General features: G+C 53.9%; 3 protein-coding genes across 3 annotated transcripts; 2 read left to right on the forward strand and 1 right to left on the reverse strand.

Annotated features, from left to right (window-relative positions):
* Window positions 1–14,417: 14,417 nt before the first annotated feature.
* Window positions 14,418–16,148, forward strand: IUM83_06246 (HSP90 co-chaperone CPR7/Cyclophilin; the record flags this gene model as incomplete). Its single annotated transcript, XM_067930434.1, has 5 exons — window positions 14,418–14,841; window positions 14,910–15,003; window positions 15,083–15,356; window positions 15,445–15,617; window positions 15,683–16,148. The coding sequence occupies 5 exons, from the start codon at window positions 14,418–14,420 to the stop codon at window positions 16,146–16,148; spliced, it is 1,431 nt and encodes a 476-aa protein (XP_067800445.1).
* A 471-nt stretch (window positions 16,149–16,619) lies between these two features.
* IUM83_06247 (AGC/AKT protein kinase) lies at window positions 16,620–19,435 on the reverse strand (the record flags this gene model as incomplete). The annotated part of the gene is made up of 5 exons (XM_067930435.1): window positions 16,620–16,624; window positions 16,825–17,328; window positions 17,476–18,580; window positions 18,704–18,897; window positions 18,982–19,435. 5 exons carry the CDS (start codon window positions 19,433–19,435, stop codon window positions 16,620–16,622), a joined length of 2,262 nt encoding a protein of 753 aa, XP_067800446.1.
* Window positions 19,436–23,988: 4,553 nt separating this feature from the next.
* Window positions 23,989–26,485, forward strand: IUM83_06248 (Lysosomal beta glucosidase; the record flags this gene model as incomplete). Its single annotated transcript, XM_067930436.1, has 2 exons — window positions 23,989–24,198; window positions 24,272–26,485. 2 exons carry the CDS (start codon window positions 23,989–23,991, stop codon window positions 26,483–26,485), a joined length of 2,424 nt encoding a protein of 807 aa, XP_067800437.1.
* Window positions 26,486–26,530: the final 45 nt, after the last annotated feature.

Genomic DNA, 26,530 nt, shown 5'->3' on the forward strand with positions numbered 1-26,530 from the left:
AGATGAAGAATTACGCTGGTCGAACCTAAAGATGGTGCTGAAAGGAGAAGAGGCAAATCTGAGTTACAAAGCCGCTCGCGAAGCCTGGAAAATGGCCGACAAGTTTGCACTGAGTGAAGATGGATTGCTTTATTTCCTTGGAGTGAACCGTCGGTGGGGAAAGGAACGGACCGACGAGACTACATTTAGGATGGTGGTGCCGACAACGATGGTCCAGGAGGTCCTACAGAGCTGCCATGACTCACTGGAGGCGGACATCAAGGTATCGTCCGCACCTACCACCGAGTTAAGGCGGACTATTACTGGATCGGCCTGTTCGCTGATGTGGAGCGGCACGTGCTCTCGTGCCCGGACTGTAGCTCAAGTAAAAGCGTCCCACTATTCCGTGGGTACTCACCAGGGAACATCCTAGCCGAGCGACCGATGCAAATAGTATCGATGGACTTCGTTATACCTCTGCCGAGGTCTCGGCGAGGGAACACCGCACTGTTGCTATTTCAGTGCGCATTCACGGGTTTTGTCATGGGCAAAGCCATGGCCGACACTTCAGCCCTCTGTGTGGCACAAGCGTTCGAGGAATGCGTCTACCGAAGGTTCGGTGCGTCGTCGTTGATACGTCACGACCGAGATCCTCGTTTCATGAGCGAGGTCTTCCAAGCATTCACCGAGATGATGCAATCGAGGTCTCGGGCTACACTAAGCTATCGTCCACAAGCAAATGGCCAGCAGGAACGCTCGGTTAAGACCGTAATGCAGTCTGTGCGAGTGTATGCGGAGGACCCGCTCCAGCAAGATTGGGATGAGATTGTGGAAAAGCTCATCTTCGCTATCAACAATTCGCATGATGCTACAAGGAAGGACACCCCATTCTATCTCGTACATGGTTGGGACGCTTGATCGAGTCTTCGAGCGATGTCTTCGTCTCTTAAGCGAGGGCTCGGCCGGCAGTCCAACGCCTTAGTGTGGCGACGTGAAGTCAACCGACAACAAGAGATCGCCCTGGCTATGGCTAAAGAGTATCAGGCGACCGAGAAGCCCCGGCGTGCTGAGAAGCATAACGCCACGTTGAGCGGACTGGAGAGGCAGCCATGCCTGGGTCAGTACAACCCGACGTTTCCGACGGTGAACGAGGAGTCGGCAGAACCGATGGAACCGACGAAGAGTCGGTGGCGAACTCTCTGTTCAAACCTGGAGATCGAGTGTGGTTATACATGGAGCGCGTGAAACCTGGGCTGACAAAGAAACTTGCACATCGCTGGCATGGACCTTTCCGTGTCAAGAAAAAGATCGACGAGTATGCATATGAGTTGGAGCTGCCTGATCGAAGTGGATACCGGTTCTACCCGGTGGTACATGTGTCGCGATTAAAAGCTGTGAGCGAATTCGGCGATCGACTGAGAACTCGGCTGACCCCAGAGGTCACCGAGGGATCGAGACTTGACTTTGACGAGGAGCCGCTGCCCGAGGACAGCTGGGAGCCAGACCAGCTCGCTGGCGAGTACGAGGTGGAGGCGATCTTAGACGATCGAGTTCCACTCTCGAAAAGCACCGAGCGCTCGGTCAGAGAGTTCCTGGTGAAGTGGGCCGGTTACGACGAGCCCTCGTGGGAGCCAGCCGCCAACTTGTCTTGCGGCGGCCTGCTGTATGACTACTTGCGCGAGAAACGCGCGACCGACGGTTGCAAATGGTCTAAGTCGCTGACGAGGACTAGCTGCAACCTGTCGCGAATGATGAACTGCCGGTGGGGCGATGCAGCCCACCCAAGCAGACGAAAACGACTACTGCACCAAAAAATGATTGTATATTTGCATGTAATTGGAACGAGCTTACGAGTGGAGATTACGATTGGAGAAAGGTGATGAGATACGCAAAGATGATGAAAAGACGATTAGCGGAAACCTGAGAGCTAGCTACCCTTACGCTACAATCACTGAGTGACCCTGAGCTAACTACAGCTGCAAACATGAAAGCGGAAACAAGAGACCGAGGGTTCAAGAGTCCGAGTTAGAAGCGACCCGAGCCAGTACTGTGAGGCGCGCCTCTTGGGGCTCCCTGGTTCTGGGTCGAGCCTCCGACCCTCCAGCTTCCGGAGCAGAGCCACCGACCGCGCGCTCGTCGTCGAAGTCTTCGTCGCTCGAGTGATCGGCCGGAGGAACTGCACGTGCTCCCGAGCGAGGAGTGGCAGTTTGAGCCTCATCCACGTGACCGTCGTGAGCGTCCGCAGCCTCTTCAACCGAGCCTTGGGCCGACCGCTCTGTCGACACTCCGCCGCGGGAACGCGCAGACTTCCCCTCCTCAGCCTCCGAGCCCTCGGCTGCCGAGTCTCCAGCCTCAGCAGGGGTCCTAGTATCCGGCGAAGCGTGGAAGCGGGTGAACTTGCGAACCCACGGCGCGGTGACCAGCTTGGGGTCCAGCGAGGGATCGACAGTGATAGCCGACGCAACTTGCTGTAGGGTCATCCCACGAGGAACGAAGACCGGGACCGCTGGGTTGCAGGGGGCGAAGATGGTGTTGTAAGGATGCGCCGCAGGCACATCCACCCAACAGTTCCGCCAGGGCTCGTGACCATCCAGCTCCGTCACCTCGGTGCACCAGTCCGCAGTCATAGGGGTCCACAGCAAATTATCCACGGAGTAAATGGGAACCGAGGGCTCGAACATGACTTCCGGGGTGCAGTGGATGCGCCCGTGCGAATCCGGGTAACACCGAGGCCACAGACGGTAGGGGGTCCGGAGGCGGAGACGATCGGCACGCCCATTCCGGTTGGAATGGTAGTCTGTCCAAGCCTCGAGCGCCTCGACGTAAGCGGGAGAACCCTCACCGAGCTCTTCGGCAAGTTGCTGGAGCCATCGCTCGACAGCAGCCGGGGAAATCCAATGCGAGCGCTCGTACAAGGCGAAACCCAAGTCGTTCTTCTCGGTGGGGCCGACCGCTCGGCCGTTGAACTGTCGCCAGAACTTGACCACCAACGGGAGACCATCTGCCCGTATCGAGATGCGCTCGTCCGGCATGAATTCGGCGGCGCTGAACAAACAAGGATCAGCAGGGAGGCTCGCCAAGAATTGCTGGTATGGATGGGCCGACCTTTCCCAATCCGCGAAGGCAGCAATGCCCTCGGCCGAGTACTCCACCGCGACTTCCCTGTCAGCAGACCGAGGCACCCGAACTTCCAATATTCTCTGCCAGCAGGCTCGAGCACTCGGGGCCGTGAAAGGAGGCTCGAGAAGATCCAACGCGTCGTCCGGCGAGGTTTTCGTGGAGCGACCAGAGGTTTTCTTGGACGAAGCCAAGGTGTCGGTCCTCCGAGCTGGCCCAGTCGTGGCATCCTTAGAAGTAGTTTGCCGGCTTTTCGTAGGCTCGCCACGTTCACGCCGGAGACTCGGTGGCGGCGATGTCTTGCGCTGCCGACGTTTCTTGGAAGGAGCTTTTGAGGGAGGAGCAGCAGGCTTCTTCGCCTTGCCCGGCTTCTGCTGCTGGGGAAACCTCTTTGACAGACTCTCCCTCCAGAAGTTCTCGGACGGCTTCCCAAACTGAAACCCATCTCCAGCATCACGTCCAGTAAGGTCCATGACCTCGGGCTCCGCCTCCGAGGGTCCATCGAGGCCCAAGACGAAGTCATCGGGAGCATTTTCCTGCTCGACCGATGATTTCGACTGGAGTGAGGCCACGGTAGAAGCAGGACGAACCGGACGGCCGTCCCGACGAGGCTTGATCACCACCCACTCCTTGAATGGAGAATCCCGGTCGACAGGGGCCGGCGCCTTCTCTTCGAGATCTCGGCCAGCTTCCGACTCGTCGTCCGGAGGCTCCGGTGGGGCCGGAGTCGAAGTCGGAACCTCTGCGTCCTCAGGCCTAGCTGGCGAGTCGGGCAGTGAGTTTGTCGAAGAATCGGACGGATGCGGCGATGGAGGCGCGTGGACCGAAGTGTCGGCGTCGACCTCCAAGATTTCCAGTGGTGACTGAGAAAGAGAACCACTACTCGCCGTTGAAGGCCTGTCGGCCGGCCGAGTCCTCGTGCTGCCAGTCCCGCCTCCACGCGGAGGAGACGACCCGTGCGGTGGCGATGACGAGTCCTGGGCCATGGGTCGCGGAATAGCACCAGAATCTGGCCGAGACTTGGCTGCTTTCGCTGCTTCTTTGGCCCTTAGATCCACCGACGGCTTACCAAGGCGAGAGGTACGTCTGACTTGAACTTGGGACTTCGTTGCCGCAAGCGTCGGCGAAAGTTTGGTATGATACGACGGCTTTGCCGAGACCTTGGCTGAACGCTTCAGACGCTTGGCTGGCGGGGCAGTAATGGTCTCGTCGTCCGACAGCTCGTCCGAGGAGTCAGGTGGAATGCTGATGCGAGCCGCCTGTGATGGTCCGGAGACCTTTTGGGAGCTGGTCGTCGAGGCCGAGGAGATCGGGTGAGGACGCTTGGAGCCCACCGCGACCTCGGACAATCGCAAGCCCAGCTCGTCGAGCTCTCCGAGCAACGAGGAAACCACAGGCGGAAGCGACGGGTCATCGGGGAGGTCGAGGCCACACAAACTGGATCGTTGAGCATCTTGCTGGCGGAGGAAGGTGTTAAACCTCTCCACTGCCTTCGTGTACGAAATTAGCCCCGACTTGAACCCCTCTCGGTCCTTCTTGATGACCGCCCGAAGTTCCCTGATCGAGCTCTCATACTTGGAGCATCGAACCTTCAAGTTGTCAGACATCTCAGCGCTCTGCCGGAGTGCATTCACCGCGATGTCCATCTTGCGAGAAAGGAAGTCTCGCTCCTCCCGAGTGACTCGAAACTTTTCAGCGAGCTGGTTGCGCTCGAACGAGGCTTGGTTGCAGAGGACCTCGAACTTGCGACGCTCATCAACTTCTCGGCGTAGCAACGCATCACTGTACGTGAGCTGATCTTGGTAGTAACGAACCTCCGCCCGAAGGTAAGCCATCTCTGCGTCCCAGCCGGGGGCAGGCGACGGCGCATCTGGAGCCAATGCACGGATCACCGCGCCGAGAGTTTGGGCGTCCTCCAGGCGCTGGTCGAGATCAGAGTCGAGGCGGAGCGGAGGATGACGCACCAAGCCGACCATGAGGTGACCGAGGTCTGCGAAACGCTGCTCGGTGTGATCCTGCAGCTCTCGGACCATATCCTCGGCGGCGTCCCGGACAGCGTCTTCAAGAACATCACGACGAGGGTTCGGAGGGCGCCGAGAAGGTGCCTCCGAGACCTCACCCTCCTCGAGCCGGCAGTACTGAGTCGGGTTGGATGAAGTGCCGCCAGGCTCGTCCAACCGAGGGCTCCGCGGAGAGCAGGGAGGCGAACCGTTGACGCGGCCCGAATCCGCGGCCTCAGAGCTCGTTACCACCCCGCTGTGCGAATCAGAGGTGGGAGTTGGTGGCGAACGAGCCGAGGCACTGGGGTTGGACACAGCGTCACCTCTCGGTGGAAGGTCGCGCGCAGGAAATGACGGGAGACCTCGGGGTGCCCCGCTGTCCGAGTCAGAGGCGGAAGTTGGCCCCGCCGAGGCCTCGACCAACCTAGCCGTGAACTCAGGAGGGAAGGGCACGATGAAGGCATTTGGATCATACTGTGGCATGCAAAGAAGACATGGAGGATTAGCATGAGGAAACCAGCGAAGCTTCGAAGACACTACATAGCTTACCCTGAGAGCGCGGCCGAGAGCTTCCGACGTGAAGACCCGCAGCCCTTGCCGAGGGCTCGGGGGAGCAGACATGCTGGCAGCAATGACGTGCACCACGACGCTCACCACCTGGCAGGTTCGCGTCGAGGTGGGGGCCGTTGTGAGATTGGGTTTTGACTGCGGAGTGGAGTCACCGGACCGAGGTCTAACGGCATCGAGGCTTTGAGAGGAGAAGACCGAGGTCTCCTATTGGCTACTCATATTTACCGCGCCAGAGTGACAGAAAGCTACTTAGTGACTGTGGGGCACGGCGGGTCCTAATAAATTCCCGCCGAGCCCTCCAGGTAGTCATAGTGGATACCCTTTTTGCCTCCTATTAGGAATCCGGACTTAAGACGAAGGCTCGTCCGGTTGTAGGATTAGACCGAAGGCTCGGTCCATATTAGATATTTGTATAGACATTAGGGATTAGTTATAGTCGAGGTCTCACCGCCTCTAACTATTAAATCAGAGCAGAATATTCCCCCCAAGCCATCAGGGTCAAGTCCGTCTACGGTAAGTCTAGCTAGCTTCGCTGTAGGGTCAGGATACGCTCGGCCGACGCGGGGTATGTCTGCCGGTGAGCTTAAGGTACATTGACCGAGAGTTCGCCCTGGTAAGGCCAAGAGTGGATAGTGGCCGAGTGTTGGGAGGTAGAGAGTCCTCCCTGTACGTTTGTACGTTGACCTGGGTGCGTGGCGTGACCCCCCAGTGTGTTTGACTCTTTGGCCGAGGTTTCACCTCGGCGCCCCTGTTAAAGGCCTTGACCGGCCCGGTACCCTTCCTTTCTAAGGGACCACAGTGGGTTTAGCGCGAAAGCGTTTATATTTACGCACCCCAGCCGTTGCTCGTGGCTGGTGGTGCCTGTGTGTGGGTTCTACCTTCCTGACCGATACTTCAACACAAGGCATATTTCCAGCCCGGTGTAAGGGATCGGACCTGGTCTTCAGGTTTAATCCCAACAATCTTCGCCGACCTTTCGAGGGAAGCGTGTGTTGTTGGTAGGACTCGTCCCATTTGTCGAGGCTGAGGGACGAGGACTCGTAAAATCGTGAATTCCTACACGACATCGATCTCGACATCTCTCGCTCTTGTGTCGTGAACGGAGTGCCCCGATGCGTCCCAGCGGATGTTTTCGACACATTGCGATCTACCGCCAGGCGGTTTAACATCCCGTTTCCTATGGATTCGGCGTTCTTGGCAGCTGGTTCTTCGCCGTTGTCTATCCCTCTCGCTGATGCCGGTATCCTGGATGCCCTCATCGCGGTTCCCCAGTTGGGAATTACTGGGACATTGCGCGTATTTAGAGGTCAGACCTCCGACGACCCTCGACCGAACAAAGCGCTCCGCCCATGGCTCTATCAAGTCCACTTGGCCACGTATCCTCAGCTCCGGTTCCTATGTGCCATCGCCACCGATGGCGTCGTTCCTCCATGGACCAACTCCACTGCACGGCGTGGGGTGCGACCCCTTCCGGATAACTATAGAGGTACCGAGGCCGGTGCGGAAGTGGTCGTCGACAAGCTCCTCGCTGACTACTACAAGGGACGTTGCTTGGTCACCACTCTATCGGCGATTCAGTTGGACCCAGGGTTCCATTCCATCTCGTTTGCTCTCGTGCCCAAGAAGGACATACCTCTCCACCTCGACGGTCGTATCATCCATGACTTATCGGCGCCGCCTGGCGGCTCGGTCAATGACCAGACCAATTCCGCAGCATCCCCTGGATCCATTTGATTCTATCGCTCAACGTGTGCGCGATCTTCATCGCCGGTACCCTGGGTACGCTATCTACGCCATGGTCGCGGATATCGCCGACGCATTCCACCATGTCCCCGTTCATGCTGATCACGCGTCCGCCTTTGGGGGAAGAATGCCGCGTTCCAACCATGGCATAGTATCGGGCATGGCCGTCTTCGGATGGACGTCATCCCCGGGCTTCTTCGCGGTGTTTGGCAAAGCTGTCAGACACTACCAGCGCACTGGCACATCAAGCGTTCTCGGTTACTCGGAACCGTTTTGGATATTCCAGTGCGTGGACGACATCGTCCTCATCGAAGTCGACATCGGCAACCGCCTTCAGAAGGCAGAACAACGTCTCCGAGACGGTGTCAAACTCGTGTTCGGATCAGCAGGCTGGCATGAAAGGAAGTTCACGACCTGGTCGCGATGCTTCCACGCAGTCGGCATTGACTGGGACATTCCCAACGAGCTCATCTCGGTTCCTCAGAGGAAGATCCAGAAAATGCGCAGGACATTGGACGACATCGCCAGGCGAAAGTTCGTGACAATGAAACAACTGGACAGCCTGGTTGGAGTCCTGCGGCATGTCATCAGTTTCATCCCGATCACAAAGCCTTTCATCCAGCGTTTGGTGGCCATCCAAACAAGATGCCGGAGACGCCACAAGGCCGGAGTACCAATGCTGGAGACCCTTCAGAAGGACATCCAGTGGTGGAGAGAGCTAGCCTTCCAAAACGAGTTCGCCGGGATCCCCATGGAACTGTTCGAACGCAGAGCGCACATCAACGACGTCTGGCTGGTGCAGGTACATCAAAACGGCCTAGCGATCTCAAGTATGGTTCTCAGAGAACGTCTCCTGATCACCTGTACCGATACCGTAGTGGACGACGTTGAAGTATCCCGTGCGATCACAAGGGTAACCAAGGAATGGGGACCAGGTCTCACCACCAAGGACGCCTGGCGGCATGTTACTATCCACAGCGAGTCCCGCTGGGTCACACGACTCATCGACAGGATGAACTGTCGTTCACCTGAAGGGCAGAAACATTTGCGCCAGTGCGCCCTGAGCCAGGCTCGTTATCGGATTCACCTTTCGACTCACACGTTCTGCAGAACCATGGAGCAGACCCCAAAGTGTGATGTACATACTAGTACTAACCAATGTTACTACGATGAACAGATCGCGAGCGCCGGCGAAGGATCGAGGACAAGACAACACAGCTCAAGGAGGCTGCAATTGCCAAAGACCCTCGGACGATACAGCAAGAACTTCAAGTTTTGGGAGTCGTTCTGCAACGACTTCGGTTTTCCTGTGTGGATCGACGAGCTGCCCAGGGCACAACAAGCCAGGATGGTCGGACTGTTCGCCGGGTTGTGCGCCTCAGAGGGGCACAACAAGTCCAGGACAGGCAACAAGTACCAGACCTTCGACGGAAAAATGGCAGCGGTGGCATTCGCGCACAAGGCAGTCCGGAACGCTAGACTCGATTACCGTGATCCGGCATTTGAGCTCATCGCTCAAGGGTACAAACGCTCAAACAGTCAAGTGGAGCGGAAGCAGCCAGTTACTACACCAATGCTGCTCGAGATGCGAAATCGACTAGGGTCTTTGGACGAACAAGGGCGCCTCCTGTGGGGATCAATCGTGCTAGCGTTCTTCTTCCTCGATAGAAGCTCAGAGCTTTGGGGACCAGTATCAGTGGACAACTCAACAGGCAACAACAGAACACACTGCGTCAAGGCTGACAACGTGATCCTTCGAAACAGACAAGGTGACCAAGTAAGCCCCAGGGGCGACGACATCCATTCGGTGGAGGTTCTCTTCGAATCTCACAAAGGCGACCGGGCTGCTCAAGGAGTGGTCGTACGACATTACCGCTCAGAGCACCAGGTGCTGTGCCTAGTGGTAGCGGCGCAAGCGTGCCTCCAGATACGAGAGAACCGGATTGCAGCAAGCGTGGCCCTGGGCCCATATCTCACATCCACCTCACGGCGAGGGACCATCAAGAAGACGACCGTGGCGAACCTCATCAAGGAAGCGGCAAGAGGCTTAGGCTTATCACCTCAAGACTACACATGTCATTCATTGCGAATAGGAGGTGCATGCGCACTTCTGGCGGCAGGGAAGAGTGATCTGGCCATTCGACTAATGTGAAGGTGGTCCAGCTGGTGCTTCAGTGTACACCCGTTTACAACCTGGCATGCTCCGAGATGCGGCAAGAAGCATGATCACGGCCTCGACATGGGAACACAACGAGACCAATCACGATGCGCTCGAGGGGGAACTCCAGCGAGCCTAACTCTCCAAGCTAATCAAGTCTACTTGCCCCATGAAGTGATGATCGAAGGAGGAAACTCTGGATTGTCGTTCAGAATAACAGTGGTTGTATCGAAAAGTCGCCAGGGGAAAACGAATTCGTGTGCGCACAAACGCACAAGAAACGCAAAAGTTTTCATACAAAATGGAAGTCAGACGCCAACGAATTCAAGAGAATCAACGAAAGCCGTCACAACACTCTTCGAGTAAGGCAGCTACTCGAAGTTTCTCGAAGTAAGACCCAGGCAAATCAACGAATGTTAAGCTTCGTGATTAGCTAAAACAACGAGTTACGACCTGGTCTAGCCACAATACACGCAAAGCACAACACAAGAGAACAAGTATCATGTGCAACATGGGGTCTACTAGTTTGCTCCTTGAAAAAGCAGGCGATTCGTCTATACCAAAATTAAAAATATAAAGTATTGTGAAAACCGGCGATTTTGTCATTCCGTATAGCTCTGTAAATCAGGGCTGTGAGCAAAAACGATACGTGGTAATTTGTACTGAATAGGAAGTTAATGTGGGTACTAATCTGAGTAAGTCGGCTTAAATAGGAGTTGGGAACTGGGCTCTAAAGCCATCTTATCAGAACAGTGGTGAGGGAGAGAGACAGCGGAGACACGATGTATGCCGCAGAATTTCAATGGAGAGCTGTGGTTTAATCCACCCAGCCCTGCTGAGTGGCGCCTTGACTTGGCTTAGCGTAGAGATTAGTATCAGGGCGCAACGTTCTAATATCGAAAGCAACTAGCGCGGCCACGATGCGCTCTTCCGCTCTCGCGTAAAGGTCATCAAAGCTGCCCTCTGGATCGAAGCGAAACTCCGCGTCCTCGACACGGACGCTGGTTCTGCTCGTCCTGTTTATTCCTCCTATTTTGACTGATATATTGGCTAGTGTTTGCATAGCCGCTTGCTCGGTGGATTTATTTGTGCGGACTTCCTCGGAATGCCGAGGTTGGAGCTGACATTTCAGCCTATTTAGAGACCAAATCGATTCCGACTCTAAAATAGCTTTGACGCGATGCTGCATAAGACCGATTATAATTAGGGATACCCAATTCTAAATAAGGGATGGATAGAAATAAATAAGGGTTCCTGTTTCAAAATAAGACACTAAATCAGCCGATTTACTATCCGATTAGACATTCTGAGTGCTTTTCACAATAAATCATACACTTCCTGCACACTCACGTCAGAAGATATTTATTGAAGCAGTGTGCATGTAGTTATGGTAGCCGTACTATTACGAAGTTGGCTGTTTGATAACTTTTGAGCGATTCCTACCAACTAGTCAGTTTCAATGTTATAGAGACGATCGAACAGTTCGGCGGGGAAACCGGCCACAGTACTTCCTGAATCAAAACATTCCACCGGTGGGCTGGCTGAATTTGTTTTCGACGCTCTGCAAAATGGAGTATCAAACGCCCATACGACACTCGTCTGAGACTGCACCCACGCCGGAAAACTCGAAAGCTCTGTATCTTGGACGTCAAGCGACACAATGAACGAGTTCGATGCCTTCAATTCGGCAGGGAGCTCTTGAAGTGGGTTGCCCGTCAGTCGCACTACGGGGATGACAGTACCTGGAGGCATATTCGCCAGCGCTGGAATTGCTTTAATCTGGTTCCCTGCGATCGAAATTATGTAAGGATTTAGGGAGAAGAAGCTTTCCGGGATCTCCGTTAAAGCCCCATCATCGAAAGTCACCACTTCGAGTGCATTCCATCGTGTGCTCAAGTCCTCGGGTAGCGCAGATAAGTTCGTTTCTGACATCCGAATGCTTTTCAAAGAGACGGGCAACGGTTGCATCATCCCTGCCGGAAGCTCGACCATCTGTGCCTTCCTCATAAAAACTGCCATCAAGCGTGTGTGCTTAGACGCCGAGATAGAACTATCGACATCCCAGTTCACTATTGTCGAGTTGTAGACGTGGATCATCATGAGACTGGTGAAAACTTGAAAATTGGTGGGCATGCTCAATGCAGGACAGTGGACAATTGCCAATCCCACAAGCGTTTTGGGATCCAAAGAATTGAGCGATTCGTCGTCCAGTGACGTAGTGTTTCTGGCGTAGCAATCGTATACCAAGCTGGAGCATGGTACCTTCCCATTCGAGAACCAGGGTCGAGTGACGGTTCGACAGCCCGCAACATCATAGCTTGTAGCCCGCTGGGCCGCAGCAATGTGCAGTGCTAGGATCATGAGCCCCCACAAGAAAAATACTACTCCTGCAATCACGTGCTCCCATTGGTAGAGCGTACGTAACCTTCTTAAGCATCCGTGCATTTTTGAACATGTTGGTGGTCCGTCTACGATTGTGCTCGATGCCTTCAGGAGTGTCTTGATTCCGTCATTTTCGAGTTTTGCAGTTAGTTCGACTGCTTCGTCGACGCTATCTTCGCATGGAGACACTTTTGGTTCGTTGATACCGATCAGCTCAGTTACTGCGGCAAGGGACAAGAAGATACCCATGTGCGGAATAATCTTTGACACGAAATCACCCAAACTTGCTACAAAGATCAACTGATTCTCTTGTGAAAATAATGCCAGTGAAGTTGTGTCATCCAGAACGTTCTGGTTCTTGAATTCAGAATGCTGGAAACTGAACGAGTTCACAAATGGAATGAAGATGTTCAGCGGTATAAGAACCACCATGAAGAAGCTGATGAGCGCGTCAGAAAGAAGTGTTATAACCCGTTGTAGTGCTGGCGACTTCCGGAGAAAATATTGGATCACTGCAGTCGACCAGCAGTCCACGACCAGCAAGGCGACGTTGAAATCGTTTAACTTAACGCTCGGTAGCAGATTACTTGTTCGGAACGCTTGATAAGTTTGCGAGCTGACGTCCAGCACCTCACGCAGTGCAAATACCGAGGAGAAATGTTCGCTCTCGACGCCAAAAAGCCCTTGACGAGAAAAAAACATGTTCCAGTAGTGTACCAAAGCCTCTTGCAGCCGTGATGAAGGTACAACTAACCCCGAGATCCCATCAAGGTAGCGGTTCATGCGGTTTGTCCTCGCTAGGGGAAAGGATTGAAGCATTTTGGTGCCCGACGAGAGTACTAGCCGTCGAGATCGGATTGACAAGAAGATGATGCGTAGGATTTGAACACCATGCACACCGCCGATCATACCGAATACGAACCCGTAAAGATGATAGTGCTCGGTGCCCGACCGTGACCAAATTGAAGCGTAAAACTGCATTGTATCCGTCGAAATGAACCAGTAGGTCATGGCGACACAGATGAGGTAGGTTCCACAAACCGCGTGCAATGCCATGATAAAAAGCCATGCGGCTCCGAACGCGACGCGCGAGATGTCAAGCTTCAGAGGTGGAGGACCCCGAAGAATGGAACTTTTCTGCCGGAGAACCATTGCTTCGTGGTTCATTTTGCTGCTAATCGAGGAAATACTCTACGTGAAGCCTACGGGCGCAAAGAACAGATATCAAAGTGCGAGCAACGAAAGCCTAGGCCCGAGTTGTTCTTACCACCCGCCAAGTCACACGGTAGTCATCTTAGGACCACAAATACTACTAGCCGAACTAGTGTAGCCAACACCCCACCGGATGCATCATAAGAAGGTGTTGTCCTTGGAAGTATTTTTGTGTGGTTTCATGGGAACGGTACGATGTTATTTCACCAGTCGCTGGCGCGACTCTGCATGGAACTAACCGTAAGCTTACAAGAAGTACGGGAACGCACCGACAATCATCCAGGCAATACTGCGGCCCTGGGCCAAGTGGTCAATCTGTGCGATCATGTACATCAGTTATTATAGCGAGAATGCGGATCATCGGGGTCAACGGCACCAGCGGAGCGGCGAACAGACCTGGTGAATTAGCGGTCTGCGGGCATTTGACATACAGCACCACTGCGATACCCACGGTGATGGCTAAGAAAATAACGGCAAGAACCAGGCACGCCGTGGACGAACTCTTCTCGTAGCCGTCCTGGTACAGGAAACAGGAAGGCGGTGCATCTGGCCGCCAGAAACCGCGTATAGGGGCCAAGCTGGGCGACTGCGGCTTCATGCGCGCCAACGTCAGCGAAATATTGGCAATACTGAACGACATCATGACGCCAAAGTTCACGATATCCCACAGCGTGTCGAAGGGCACCACGATGGCGATCGCTATGAAGAAGAGACCCGCGATGTTCACACGACTAAATAAAGCGTTTCGGCTGAGATTTTCTATTCGTACACTACTGAAAATGAATTTATCGAGGGTTTGTCAATAGAAATCATACCTGAATAGATAATTTATTGAGCGCACTTGCCACTGCCCAAGGTCCCATTGCAGAACATCCCGGGGCTGGCAATCAAACACAAAGATCACACGCGCAAGACGGAGCACATTACAGTATCCAGTATTTTTAGCAGCCATATTGGAGAAATTGTTGTGTATCCCCACGAACATTGATGTGGGAAACTTTCTTTTGCATCAGGGAGAGATAAGAGTGAAACGACGTACCCCTTGGATTTAAGGCCCTCGTTAACGCTCTGATACAGTATTGGTGTGGTCGTGAACATGCAATTTAATATATACTTTTCAATAAAACTACTAACGCACTCCTTTAGCATACCGTGGCCGACCGTTTGGGGCTCGAGCATTCTCGAACTTGCGCCCCTTCACTTACAAACGACAACGGAAGCGGAGTGCTACGTAGCGGTGTTAGTCGATCATCAAGATGGACATGTCGGCCGAGAACCCGTTCGCGGACCTCATGACCAAAGCCGTGAAGCTGAAAGGCGCCCAGCAGGCTCAGCTTCGCACCCAGTTCGATTCGTGGCCGCAGTACTTCCAGCACTCGCTGTTCATGCAGGAATCCGTGGTGACCGTTCGCACCCAGCCTTTTCCTGAACGGATCGCCGCTGCGGAGGACATGAAGGCGGTGGGGAATGCGCATTTCAATGGCGAAGCGTACGAAGAAGCCGTCGCAGAATACGAGAAAGCGTTGGCGGTGTTCAAGTACCTGGAAAACAAGGACCCTGGCTGGAAGAAGAAGGGAATCGAGGATGGGGACATGTTGATCACCGATTTTAAGTGCGACGACCCCGAAGAGCAAAAGAGACTCGATGCGCTCAAGATATCGTGCTACTTGAACATTGCAGGTTGGTCGTATTATCCTGACGGTGACTTTGGGTATTCTCTTATATTCGTTGGATCTGGATCTGTGTAGTGGCCAAGTTCAAATTGAAGGAGTACTCAGTCTGCATCAGAGCATGCGATGACACACTCGAATTGGATCCGAAGAACGTGAAAGCGTACTACAGGTGCCGAAGACCAAAACAAAAAATATCAATGTTGTATTTGGATGTGTTGGTTCTGATGCATTTTGCGATGTTTTTGCAGACGAGCACAGGCATTGATCACCCCTGCATCATCTGGAGCTCTCGAGTTTGACCGAGCTATCACTGATCTCCAGAAGGCGTACGCGGTAGACCCCGAGAGTCGAGAAGTGCGGAAGATGCTCCGCGAACTCATGGAGCAGCGCACGAAACAGCGAGCTCTTGATAAAGAGACTTTTAGCGGGATGTTTAACAGAGGCCAAGTATACGACGAGGCTTCGCTAGCGAAGGACCCCCAGCTCGATGAAGAGTCTCGCGAAGAAAAATTCCAGCAGGAGGTACGTACTATCTAGCACACTGTTCACTCAACCCGTAATGTTGGAGCTCGTCCTTCTCATAACTCGTCAATACTGAACCGAACATTAGGTGGAAGAAGCTGAAGCTCTCGCTCGGGGATTCGAGGCTAAAGGGAAGGCCGAGTACGCCTCTGAAATCAGAGAGAAGATCGCTCAAGCACAAGATATTCGCAACCGCCGGCTGAAATGCGTCGACTTTTTCAACCCTACGCCCGAAATGATCAAGAACGCGAAGGAAAGCGGGTAAGACGCTGCAAGTGCATTTGGGCGTTGAACTTTTTGTCTGATATTTGTTGTGCGTACGGTAGGATTGATCTGACCGATCGGAATGTCCAGCAAATGCTGCATGATCTTCAAGAGGACGAGCGGAACAAGAAATCATCGTCATCAGGGAAGCAGGACAGTGCAAAAGATTCCTCGCCAAGTGCTGTGGACTCTGTGGATTCTTTGCTCAAATCGATGACCAACACTGAGATCGCTCAGCTGCTAAGTCGTGAGGGTATCGACTATCACAAAATCTCGGATCGCGAGGAGTTTCTCGAGACTGCACGGCAGGTGCTGCTGTCCAAGCTCGACGACAAGAAGGAGCCCCCTAAATCCTCGTACGCCCGAACAATTGTTTTGCTTGCGATTGCGTGGACCTTGTTACGGCTGTACACCTCTGGAGGCCTCTCAATTCTCCGCCGCGTAGTCTCAAATGCTATCACTGGCGGCTCCGATAACACTGATGTAAGCCAAGCAACTAAAGTCATGGACATCTTTGATGAGGACTAACGCCGCAGCACCGGGGAGTTGGACGGTAAATTTGCACATCGCTCAGTAAAGACGACACGAATTCTTGGCTTCTTTGATTATTTTCTTCTTGTTTGTCAGTCTAACATGCACAGCATCGCGAAAGGAAACATTGAGACGCTATATCCATAACACGCACCTCATTTTCGTGCATGTTTGTCTTCCTCCCGCTGGACACCATCCCTGAATATATGGCCACGGCTTTGCTAAAATTCCGCCTCCACTATAGGCCGATGGTCAGCCGCTGCAGCAGACTGACCTCGGCTTGAGGCCGAGTGGCCACGCGAATTTGTCTCTTGGCTTCCAAAATCGCTCGAACCTGATAAACCCCGCGAATTGGCTACCGGACTGATGCTCTGGCTCGCAGTCGACCCTGCCGAATACACCGTTGTGCCTGTGGCATCAATAGGAATAGGTGGGTGTGAAATCACCAACTTCTCGACGTGAACACGGTCACGCTCCTGCTCATCGCTGCTAGAGCTCGAGCTTTCAGTGGGTTTCTTCACCGGCGGTCGCTCACGGGAGATGGTTACCTCCACGCGTTCGAACTGCTCTGTCATCGTGGCTTCCAACTTTTTCAGGCCCTCGTGGAACTGCTTGGGTGAGATTGGCATCGGGTTCAAGTGTCCATTCTCCACAAACGATGAGAGGGGCGTACCCTCGCATTCGGAGGGCATCGAGTTGTCATGCTCCACCAGGCGATCAGATTCGTCCGAGTCTTCTCCGTCCCTGCTAGGACTAGGCGGTGGAGGCGGAGGCCGCAACTCGGACACCAAATTGGTCACTTCCACCAACGCATCCGGGTCCTCGCAAAAGTAGGTAAAATCCTTGAAGGTCGGATCCTGAACTGGGGGAGCTGCCTTTTCGCGGCTGCCGCGGCTGGACACGAGCGACAGGAACCCCTTCGACTTGGCTGCTGACTTGTCCGTGGGCGACTGCACCTCGTTGTGCACGTCCAGGTCGGTGAACTCAGTGTCCACATAATCGACATCCAAAGGTGATGCAAGCTTGGGCTTCCATGGAGGCGTGATCTGCTTTTTCAGCAACAAGTCCCAATCGATTCCGCGGAAGAACGGGTGCTCAAGAATGTCGCTGATGTTGGTACCAAGGCGCTTCGTGGGGTCTTTCTGAAGGAAGCCTCGGAGAATTGATTTAAGCTCGTCTGTAAGCACCGGCTTGGATGGGAAAACCAGTGGGTCGTTCTGGATTTTGTGGTACATCTTTTCAATGTTGTTGTCGTAAAAGGGAGACTTGCCAACGCTCATCTCGTAAAGCAAAATGCCCAGGCTCCACCAATCAGCAGCCTTACCGTAAGACCGCTTTGCCTTGGGAAGTAGCAGTTCTGGCGCTGTGTACTGAGGAGAACCAGCCATGGTCTTCGCACCCTTGTATTCCGAGACGTGCAGCTTCGCGAGACCGAAATCCACAAGGGCAACGTGACCATCAGCGTCAATCATCACGTTTTCGGGCTTAATATCGCGGTAGAGAATATCATGTTGGTGCAAATGATGGATACCCAGCACCAGCTCGGCGGTGTAAAAGTGTGCACGGTCCGACGGTATCCGGCAGCTAGAGCCCTTGCTCATGTGGTGGAAAAGGTCACCGCCAGCATAGTAGTTCATACCTAGGAACAACTTCGTCCTGCTCTGGAATGCGATGCGAAGTCCCGCAATAAACGGGTGGTGAATGTTCTGCGCTACACGCATCTCCGTAAACGAGCTCTCCACGTCGTACTTTGTCATCTTGCCCTTCTCGAGAATTTTAAGGGCGTAAATCTGTCCGTCGCTCTTCTTTACAGCGTTCACCACCGTTCCGAAACCGCCCTTGCCAATCACGTTGTACACTGTAAAATCCTTCATCGAGATACTCAGCGACCGGTTGGATCGGATGGACGCATCCGACATTTCCGAGTACGGATTCTTCACGCCGAACGACTTCCAGTTACCTGTGGCGCTTTTCAGATCCACATCCATGCGCAGGCGTAAAATCCGTCCGTTCGGACCGAATCGCACGCGGTGTGACCACGACTGCGTAATAACCGCGCCCGAGTGCTTGCTCTTGAGTGTCTCCGAGCCCTTAACGGTCAGACTCCTGCCACCGGCATCCAGCTCGCAGTCCTCCACCTTCATCTCGATCAGGTCCACGTTGCTCTGGAACGCGCCCAGGAAGTGCAGCAGCCCCTCGCGTCCGAAGTAGTCGCCGCTGAAGGGCGTGCTCTTCGGGTACGAGGACGAGAACACGAGGTCCTTGTTGAAGTACGACAGCAGCTCCGTCACGACGGCCGGCTCGCCGCCCAGCATGCGTCTGTAGGCCTCGTAGGCCTTCTCCGTGTGCATGTCGGGCAGCGCGCCGTGGCGGTACGTGTTGTACACGGGGCGGTTGTTCTGCCGCATGCTGATGCAGTCCACGCCGGCCTGAACGTAAAAAAAATCACATCACGAAAAAAAAATATAAACACGCGCCGTCAGAAATCCACCAGCTCAACTCCAACTGCAACGTTCTCCTCTCCTCTCTTCTCTCTCAACCCACCCACCCACCTCGAGGAAGTAGACCCAGGCCAGCTGGTCGAAGTGCGTGGGCACGCTGCAGTAGAAGACCTTGCCCTCCGTCGTCTCGAAGGAGAAGTCGAAGCCGTGGCCGTTCTTGGCCACCTTGTCCATCTTGACGGACGCCACATTCACGCGGCCCTTCAGGTGGCTGCGGTTGCGCGCGTCCACCTTGTTCTCGTAGTCTGCAGCAGAGCATACCCCATCACATCCAATAAAATAAATAAAATAAAATAAAATAAAAAAAAACAATCAAAAGCAGGACGTACACGAGACGAGGTTCCCCTCGAGCGTGAAGAAGCGCATCTTCCAGTTGCGCACGAGGTGGCCGCGCTTGGTGACGTAGCCCTCCCACTCGACGATGGGCAGGTCCAGGCTCTCCACGGCGTGGTCGCCGCCCGCGCTCATGGCGTCCAGCGACGGGTTGGAGCCACTTCCGCCGCCGCTGCTCGGGTGCGCGCCGGCGCGGCTGTTGTTGCGGCTGCGGCGGATGCTGGAGAAGAGGCCGCTCTCCAGCAGCTTGGACTTGGCGTTGGCGCTGCTGCTGCGGCTGCTGCCGCCCATGGAGGACAGCGACGTGGTGCTGGCGGACGTGGGGAAGCCCGAGGACGCCGCGCGCCGCTGGCTGTCCAGCGCGCTGCTGCTGCCCACGCGGCGGCGCGCCGCGTCCTCCATGAGGTTGGTGATGTCCGAGCCCGCGGGGCGGCTCAGCTCTGCGCCCATGACGAGGGGGGAGGCGGTCGTGCAGTCGCTGGACGCGAGGGCCGCAGGGAGTGCGTGAGGAAATGGAACGGATGATCCGGCCTGCCGAAAATCAGCGAGGTCGTACCGTGCCGTGAGGAAGATGCAACGACGGTCAAACTTGATACCCTGTGGAAGATGATTAAGGAGAGGATCGAGTTTGGGTACTGAGACTGAGGACTTATGCCGTCTGATGCGGACGTATTGATTGATGTGTGGCGCTGCGATTTGACAGGGGGACAGTACTGCGCGAGAGCGGGGTTGTGCTTTTGAGAGAGGGTTCAGGATGACCATGGCCGGGCCAGACTCGAGCCCGCTGAAATACTGCGACGCTGCTTCTGATGGACGAACACTGGTGACGAGAGGTCTGTTGGTCAGGGCGGGCCGCCGTTGCTGCGATCGACCGTAGGTTCAGTGTGCACTGTACCAGCCGTGAGCGCCATTGTACCATTGCGGGCTTGCAATGCCGCGAAGGCTTCAGTCGCCACGGCGCAGAGCCGTGCGACGACGCCTTTTCCGCCAATTGCGCGCGTCCGCGAAGATGGAATAAGCAAGCGTCGGAACTTGGAGCAAGTTGCCTTTTCACCTTGTTGTTTTGCATCTTGGTGCGGCGCGCCTTTGCTGTTCTCCTTAGCTTACGGCAGTGTGCGCGACAACAAGGGTATGCCTCAATTTTTGATAATCGGCGTGCGACACGCTTGTCCAGAAAGGCACTGCAACCCGCAACAGCCTGTCGCTAGAAAGAGCTGGCCGCGAATTGACAGTGATGTCTTATTATCAATGCTTAGATATATCTGTACGTCGAACGTGGCGTCGTGGGGAAGCTAACTTATTAACAGGGAGTCTCTCTAAGAACTGGGCACGCCTTGGGGGCTTTTGCAAAATGAGAAAATCCGGAAAATGCCCAATCGATGCCAAACCTTCACCACACACTCTCTCATACGTTTTAAGCATCTTCGCAAAATGAATTCTCCCAAACATGTTTTGTTCATCTTCGTATCGCCTTCCACATAGACTATAGTGTTTTCCATATTAAGCGCAGCGATTCCAAAGGCCTTGTCCAAATTGGTGTGTCGTTCGTGTGGTAGAAAAAGACAATTTCCAAATTAGTGTTTATTTGGAGTGGCACGCAAGAGTGAGCTCAACATCAGCACAGGCAACAAGAGGGACCTCGTTGCTTATATGAACAATTCAACGCGAGCATCATGACCAACCGTTCCTCCTCAGCTCATGAAAGAACTAGGCGGTGGCAAAACACGGTATGCAGAGAAAATTTGATTCCTACGTCGCGCAGTACGTTCAACACCCGAAAATAATCTAATAGCTCATGCAAAACGTAGCCTCCTTGATATGAAGCTTGCTGGGGAACTGGCTGTTATCGAAGTTTCAGCTGTGCCGACGAAAATGATTGAGCTTCTATTTCGTCTTTGACTTCTTGTTGGCGTTTTCCTATTACGCACTATAACTATTTTTAGATCGAACTCCATCACGCCCTGACACTCAATCTGAAGTCGATAAGTGATTTTGCTGCTGCAGCAGCGTGAAGGCTAGTTATCGCGCGAGGATGCAACCTTCGTTATGTCATCATAAGTGCCAAATAAGGCATATGTGGCAATTTGACTGCTATAATGTTTTTTCCGGATTTAATGAGATTTGGCTCATGCTTTTCCCCAAAATCGGCGGTTTCAGCCCAGTTCTTACAGAGACTCCCTGTTAAAAGTTACTATAAGCTATTTATACAGTATCTTAAAACATTAAAGGCTCTCTAATATTTGCACTTTTCGTTGTGCTTGGCCCGGTCCAAATGTCTGAACGCTAAGAAAAAGTACCGTTGACGGACAAGAGCAACAGTTGAAAGTGTTAGTAGTTTTATATTAATGGAGGCTGCCAGTCTAGATTTACACTCGAGGCGCGAATTTTATTCCTTGAGCAGAGGGGGATCGACATGCTCCCATTTTGGGCCCAGCCTAGAGCAATCTAAAAGGAGGCTGAAGCACAACACCGTGATTTCCTTAGTGTCCAATTTGGCAACCCACCGGCGAGCTTCAACGCCAGCGCCACCATTATCGAGTACTGTGAGGATAACCCGACCATTTCCGTGAAGAATGAGCTCCACAGCAGTTCTCCAGCAGAAGAGCGCCACCCCGCGTCAACGCGCACCACAGCTCACGCTGGAGCTTTCGCCAGCGTCCTACTCCGCAGCATGGTTCTTCATCGTGATAACCCACGCAGCCTGTGGAACCTTCCTCATCTGCGTCGCCATAACGTACTGGTTCCTCACCACCTCGATCATGCCGTCCTTCGTCTCGATGTGGTCGCTCAGGGGGGTCCAGAACTACCGGCTCTACGGCGTCGTGTTCGGCATCGTCGGCGCGGTGCACGGCATCCGGGTGCTAAATCTTGTGCTGATGTCGATCAGAGCCAGACAACTTACTTTGCGGTCGAGCATGATTCGGACACTCATGTCGAGTCGGATACTGTCGAATCGCTTGGGCTGGTTGGGCAAGAACATGGCAAAAGACCCACAATCGGCCAGTCAACTGAGGTCTCGACCAGCACTGCTACGTCGTTTGGTGACGGGTCCCCTTGCTCAAGTGTGGAACAGTGTTTTCTCTCGTCGTGGCATCTTCGGCGTCGAGAGTGAACATTTCTCCACTGTGTTTGCGCTCCAAAAGTTTCTCGAAGCAAGTTCGCAGACATACCAAGCATACCGAGGTAGCAACTTGCTCCCTCGATCCGAGCTCAACATCGTGATGGTTGCGCTTCTGGTTACAAACTGCTGGACTACTGCTGTCATCGAGCTTTTCCTCCGAAAATCACCAGCCGTCGAACGAGTGCTTACTTTAACATACGACGCAACGATCAGTTTCGCCATGGTCATTATCGTACCGCTGACCATTTTCCTCCCGTACATTGAGGAATTCAACATCCAGTACAAGAGCTTCACCAACCCCAACTTCCTGTTTGACCCCGTTCCAATCGTCACCATGGTTCTGGAGAATCGATTAATTTTTACAGCGAGCCTGTTCGACTTTACCACAAAACTCATACCGCAACTCAGCATAATGTTATCGCTGTTCACCGTGAGCGAGTTGCTGGGGCGTGGTGACGTGAAGGTGATCCCAATGGCTGAGGGTCCGAGCACGAATTACATCGAGGTAAAGCCACAAACAAGCGGCGCTAACGCCAGCAAGCCTACCGAGTCACATCCCCCAACCAGAGACTCCCAGAATCCGAGCCGATGGGGGGACTTTCGTGCCCTCCAGGGGTGGAAACATGTGACAACAGTCGTCGGGTTTGTTCTGTGGGGGATAATCGTCTTGACCCTGCACTCTCTCGCAGCACAGCGTGCAGCAACGCACGAGATTCTCGGCTGCTGGGCTGTAACAAGACCGTGGTTTTCAAACGGCAAAGAGCCATGTGCAAGTTTGGTTTACGATTGTCAAGCTCAAAACACCACGTCGCCAGATCAGATGTCCTTCGACAAACTGGACCACGTTGTACTCGCTACGCTTACAATTGCTCACTGCCCTGGCTTCAAGATGCCAACTGACTTTCAACGTCTTGAGAATTTGTTGTCGCTTCATATTTACAACTCGACCATCGTGAACTGGGATGCCGACAGTTCCGTCTCCGCCTCCGTTCATACGCGGTTACTCTCGGTGATTGTGGCGAGGTCGCAAACGGATGCAGTTCCTGAAGGTATTTTGCAGCCTTTGCCAGCATCAGTCATGGGGGTAATATTCTCACACACCACCCTGAAGACGCTCCCCAATGATCTGTATCAGCGATGGCACCCAATAGGAGCGATAGCCTTCGAGTACAGTGAGTTGACAGAAATCCCGTATCAAATGTTCTTCTCGCCGGTGTTCACCCTGTCATTGGCGGGGAATGAGATCAAAACAATCCCGACTTTAGAAATGCTGCCCGCTGGAATGATGATTTCAGAGCTGAAGCTAACAGACAACCCTTTGAAAGAGTTGCCATCTACACTCACGGAACCCAGCGCGTTCATCATGTCGATAGATGTACAAAACACGTCGCTGACGGAAATGCCAGCATGGGTGAAGACCAATACGAAAGTCGTCTGGGCCTACGACACTCCTTTCTGTGCTACACCGATGGCCGATCCAACACTTGCGTACCAAGTCATGTGCTTCAAGCGCCCCGCAGGACAAGATGTATCCTTTCCGATGTATTTGTTTGACGCACTCTACGCGTATAAGGAATAGCTACAGACCGGTATATGTATTTGATTTTGAAATGACAAGTTAGGTTTTGCTGGTTTTGAGTCCCTTTGAAACGAGAACGCACACAAGTGCTTGCATCCTCATGCTGAGTCAGCTTGTTGTCTAGTTAAACCACCCGTGCTTTGTTCAAATTCTCAGAGCAAGCGTGTGTTGAAGTAAATAGCATCAGATTTTGCTAGCAGCGTGCAATTAGCGCTTTCGGTGGTGGCGAAGTCAATATGTGTCACGCGGACATACATCTGCGCCTCAGATCGGTCAGACAAAAAGCGAGCGGCGTTCCCGACGATGGCGTCTGAAGACGCGCAGCTCAACTCATTTTCAAACTCACTTCGCAACCGCAAGGAACGGCGCAAGGAGCCTTACAAAGGGAGGATGCCAAGGCTCGGGCTCTTCATGCTGGCTACGTTCGCTTCGGTTGCTGTGTTTTCAGCTGCGAACGAAACGATGACCGACCAACACGTCCAGGATCGCGTTGAAGAGCTGATGTCGTCAATGGTACGTACTCTGACAAAATGTTTGTCTTCCGGCCGAGTGTTTCTCAACATTCCCAATCGATTTTGCTGTACAGGACTTGGACACTATGCTCGGTCAAATGACGCAGTTAGATATCAGCACGATTATGCATCCGAATCGCACGCTAAACCGGGCCATCGTGCACGAACACGCGAGACTCAGCGTCGGGTCGTACCTCAACACCCCTGGGGCCGCGCTGAACGATTCTAACTCCAACTCCACCCACAACTTCTCTCCGAAAGAATGGCGTGACCTGGTCAGAGATATCCAAGACATCTATGCTTCCCACGGCAGTCACCCGGTCCTGTATGGACTCGACTCGGTGCATGGTGCCGATTACGTTCGTGGAGCGGTACTCTTCGGTCAGCAGCTCAATGCTGCTGCAACATTCAACCCCAACTTGGTGTACGATATGGGCAGAATCACAGCGCGAGACACTGCCGCGGCCGGGATCCCTTGGCTGTTTGCTCCAATCCTCGAGATCTCGCAGAATCCACTTTGGGCGAGAACGTTCGAGACCTTCGGCGAAGACCCTCACTTGGTATCCGTCATGGCCGATGCTATCGTACGTGGTATCCAGAGTAATGGCACCACGGCAGCATGCATGAAGCACATCATCGGCTACTCGAAGACGCCAACGGGGCACGACCGCGCTGGTGTCACTGTTTCCGACTTCGATCTCCTCAACCATTTCGCGCCTTCGTTCCTGGCTGCCATTAAGGCAGGAGCCATGACCGCCATGGAGAGCTACATCTCCATCAACGGTGTCCCAGTCGTCGCCAACACGAAAATTCTTCGGGACTTGGTACGCCACGACATGGGTTTCCAAGGCCTCATCGTCACCGACTACTCCGAGATCCACAATCTCCACGTGTGGCACCGAGTTGCCTCCACCGACCAGGACGCGGTTCGAATGGCATTGACAAATGCCCCGCTGGACATGAGCATGGTGTCGTACAACACCACCTTCATCGACATGGCTCGCTTGACCGTCCAAGAGAACCCGGAGCTGCTGGATCGAGTGAAGGCCTCCGCCCGTCGGATTATCACGACCAAAGTGAAGCTTGATCTCTACGAGAACGCTCTCCCTGGAACCGCAAGTGACATCTCTCTGGTCGGGCAAAACGAGAGTCGCCAGGCTGCACTGGAGCTTGCTCGTGAGTCCATCGTTCTCCTTAAAAACGAAGATGGACTTCTTCCCCTCAGCCCAGACAGCGACATCTTTCTGACAGGGCATGCCGCAGACAACGTGGGTCTTCTGTGCGGCGGTTGGTCTCTTCGTTGGCAGGGTGTTTCCGGCAACAGCCTCTTCCCGAACGGAATCTCGCTCCGTCAAGGCATCGCAAACGTGCTGAATACGAGCTCGGGATCATTCCAATACGCTAACGATCTCCATCCGAACGGCTCCTACTCATCCGTTGCTCTCCAGTTCATCACGAACAGAGCAGCACAGTCCAAGTACACGGTCATTGCCATTGGAGAAGGAGCGTACGCAGAGAAACCCGGTGATCTGGATGACTTAAATCTGCCGCGTGGTCAAGTCGACTATGTTCGCGAAGTCGCTGCCACTGGGACGAAGGTGATCCTCGTTCTGGCTCAAGGTCGCCCCCGCCTACTTCAGGGTCTCGCCGAACTCGCTCACGCTGTGGTTTACGCAATGCTTCCTGGTGAGCTTGGCGGCCAGGCCCTCGCTGAAATTCTCTTCGGTCGAGTCAACCCGAGTGGGCGACTTCCCATCACCTACCCGAAGACACCTGCAAACATCGCAATCCCTTACAACCATCTTGTGAGTACGCGCTGCCGTGACGAAGGACCGTGCGAGATGGAGTGGCATTTCGGCCATGGTTTGAGCTATTCCGTGTTTGAGTACGGGAGCGTATCGCTCAGCAAGAATTCCATCTGCGGTAGCGATGATGCCTCGCTTGAGGTGAGCGTCACCGTCACGAACGCTGGATCGATGACAGGCAAGGAGACGGTGATGCTGTTCCTCATCCAGCCTTTCCGCGCAATCTCAGTTCCGGAAGTCAAACAACTGAAGAAGTTCGCCAAGATCCACCTTCAGCCAGGAGAGACCCAAGTCGTCTCATTCACGCTCACACGTGAGGACTGGGGAGTATTTGACCCGCAGATTGGTTCCGGATTCCGCCGTATCGTTGAACCTGGCAGGTACTTCGTCGCTGTGAAGCCCGAGACGGACTGCAACGTCTACAACGAAGGCGACGCGAAGTCTAGCGGTCTGTGTGCGCAGTTCACGATCCAAGACAACTAGCAAAGAGTTTGATTGATCATGTTGATCTGGTGCTTTACGGAGCCG

Source organism: Phytophthora cinnamomi (genome assembly GCF_018691715.1).
Source record: "Phytophthora cinnamomi strain GKB4 chromosome Unknown Contig1, whole genome shotgun sequence".
NCBI lineage: Eukaryota > Oomycota > Peronosporomycetes > Peronosporales > Peronosporaceae > Phytophthora > Phytophthora cinnamomi.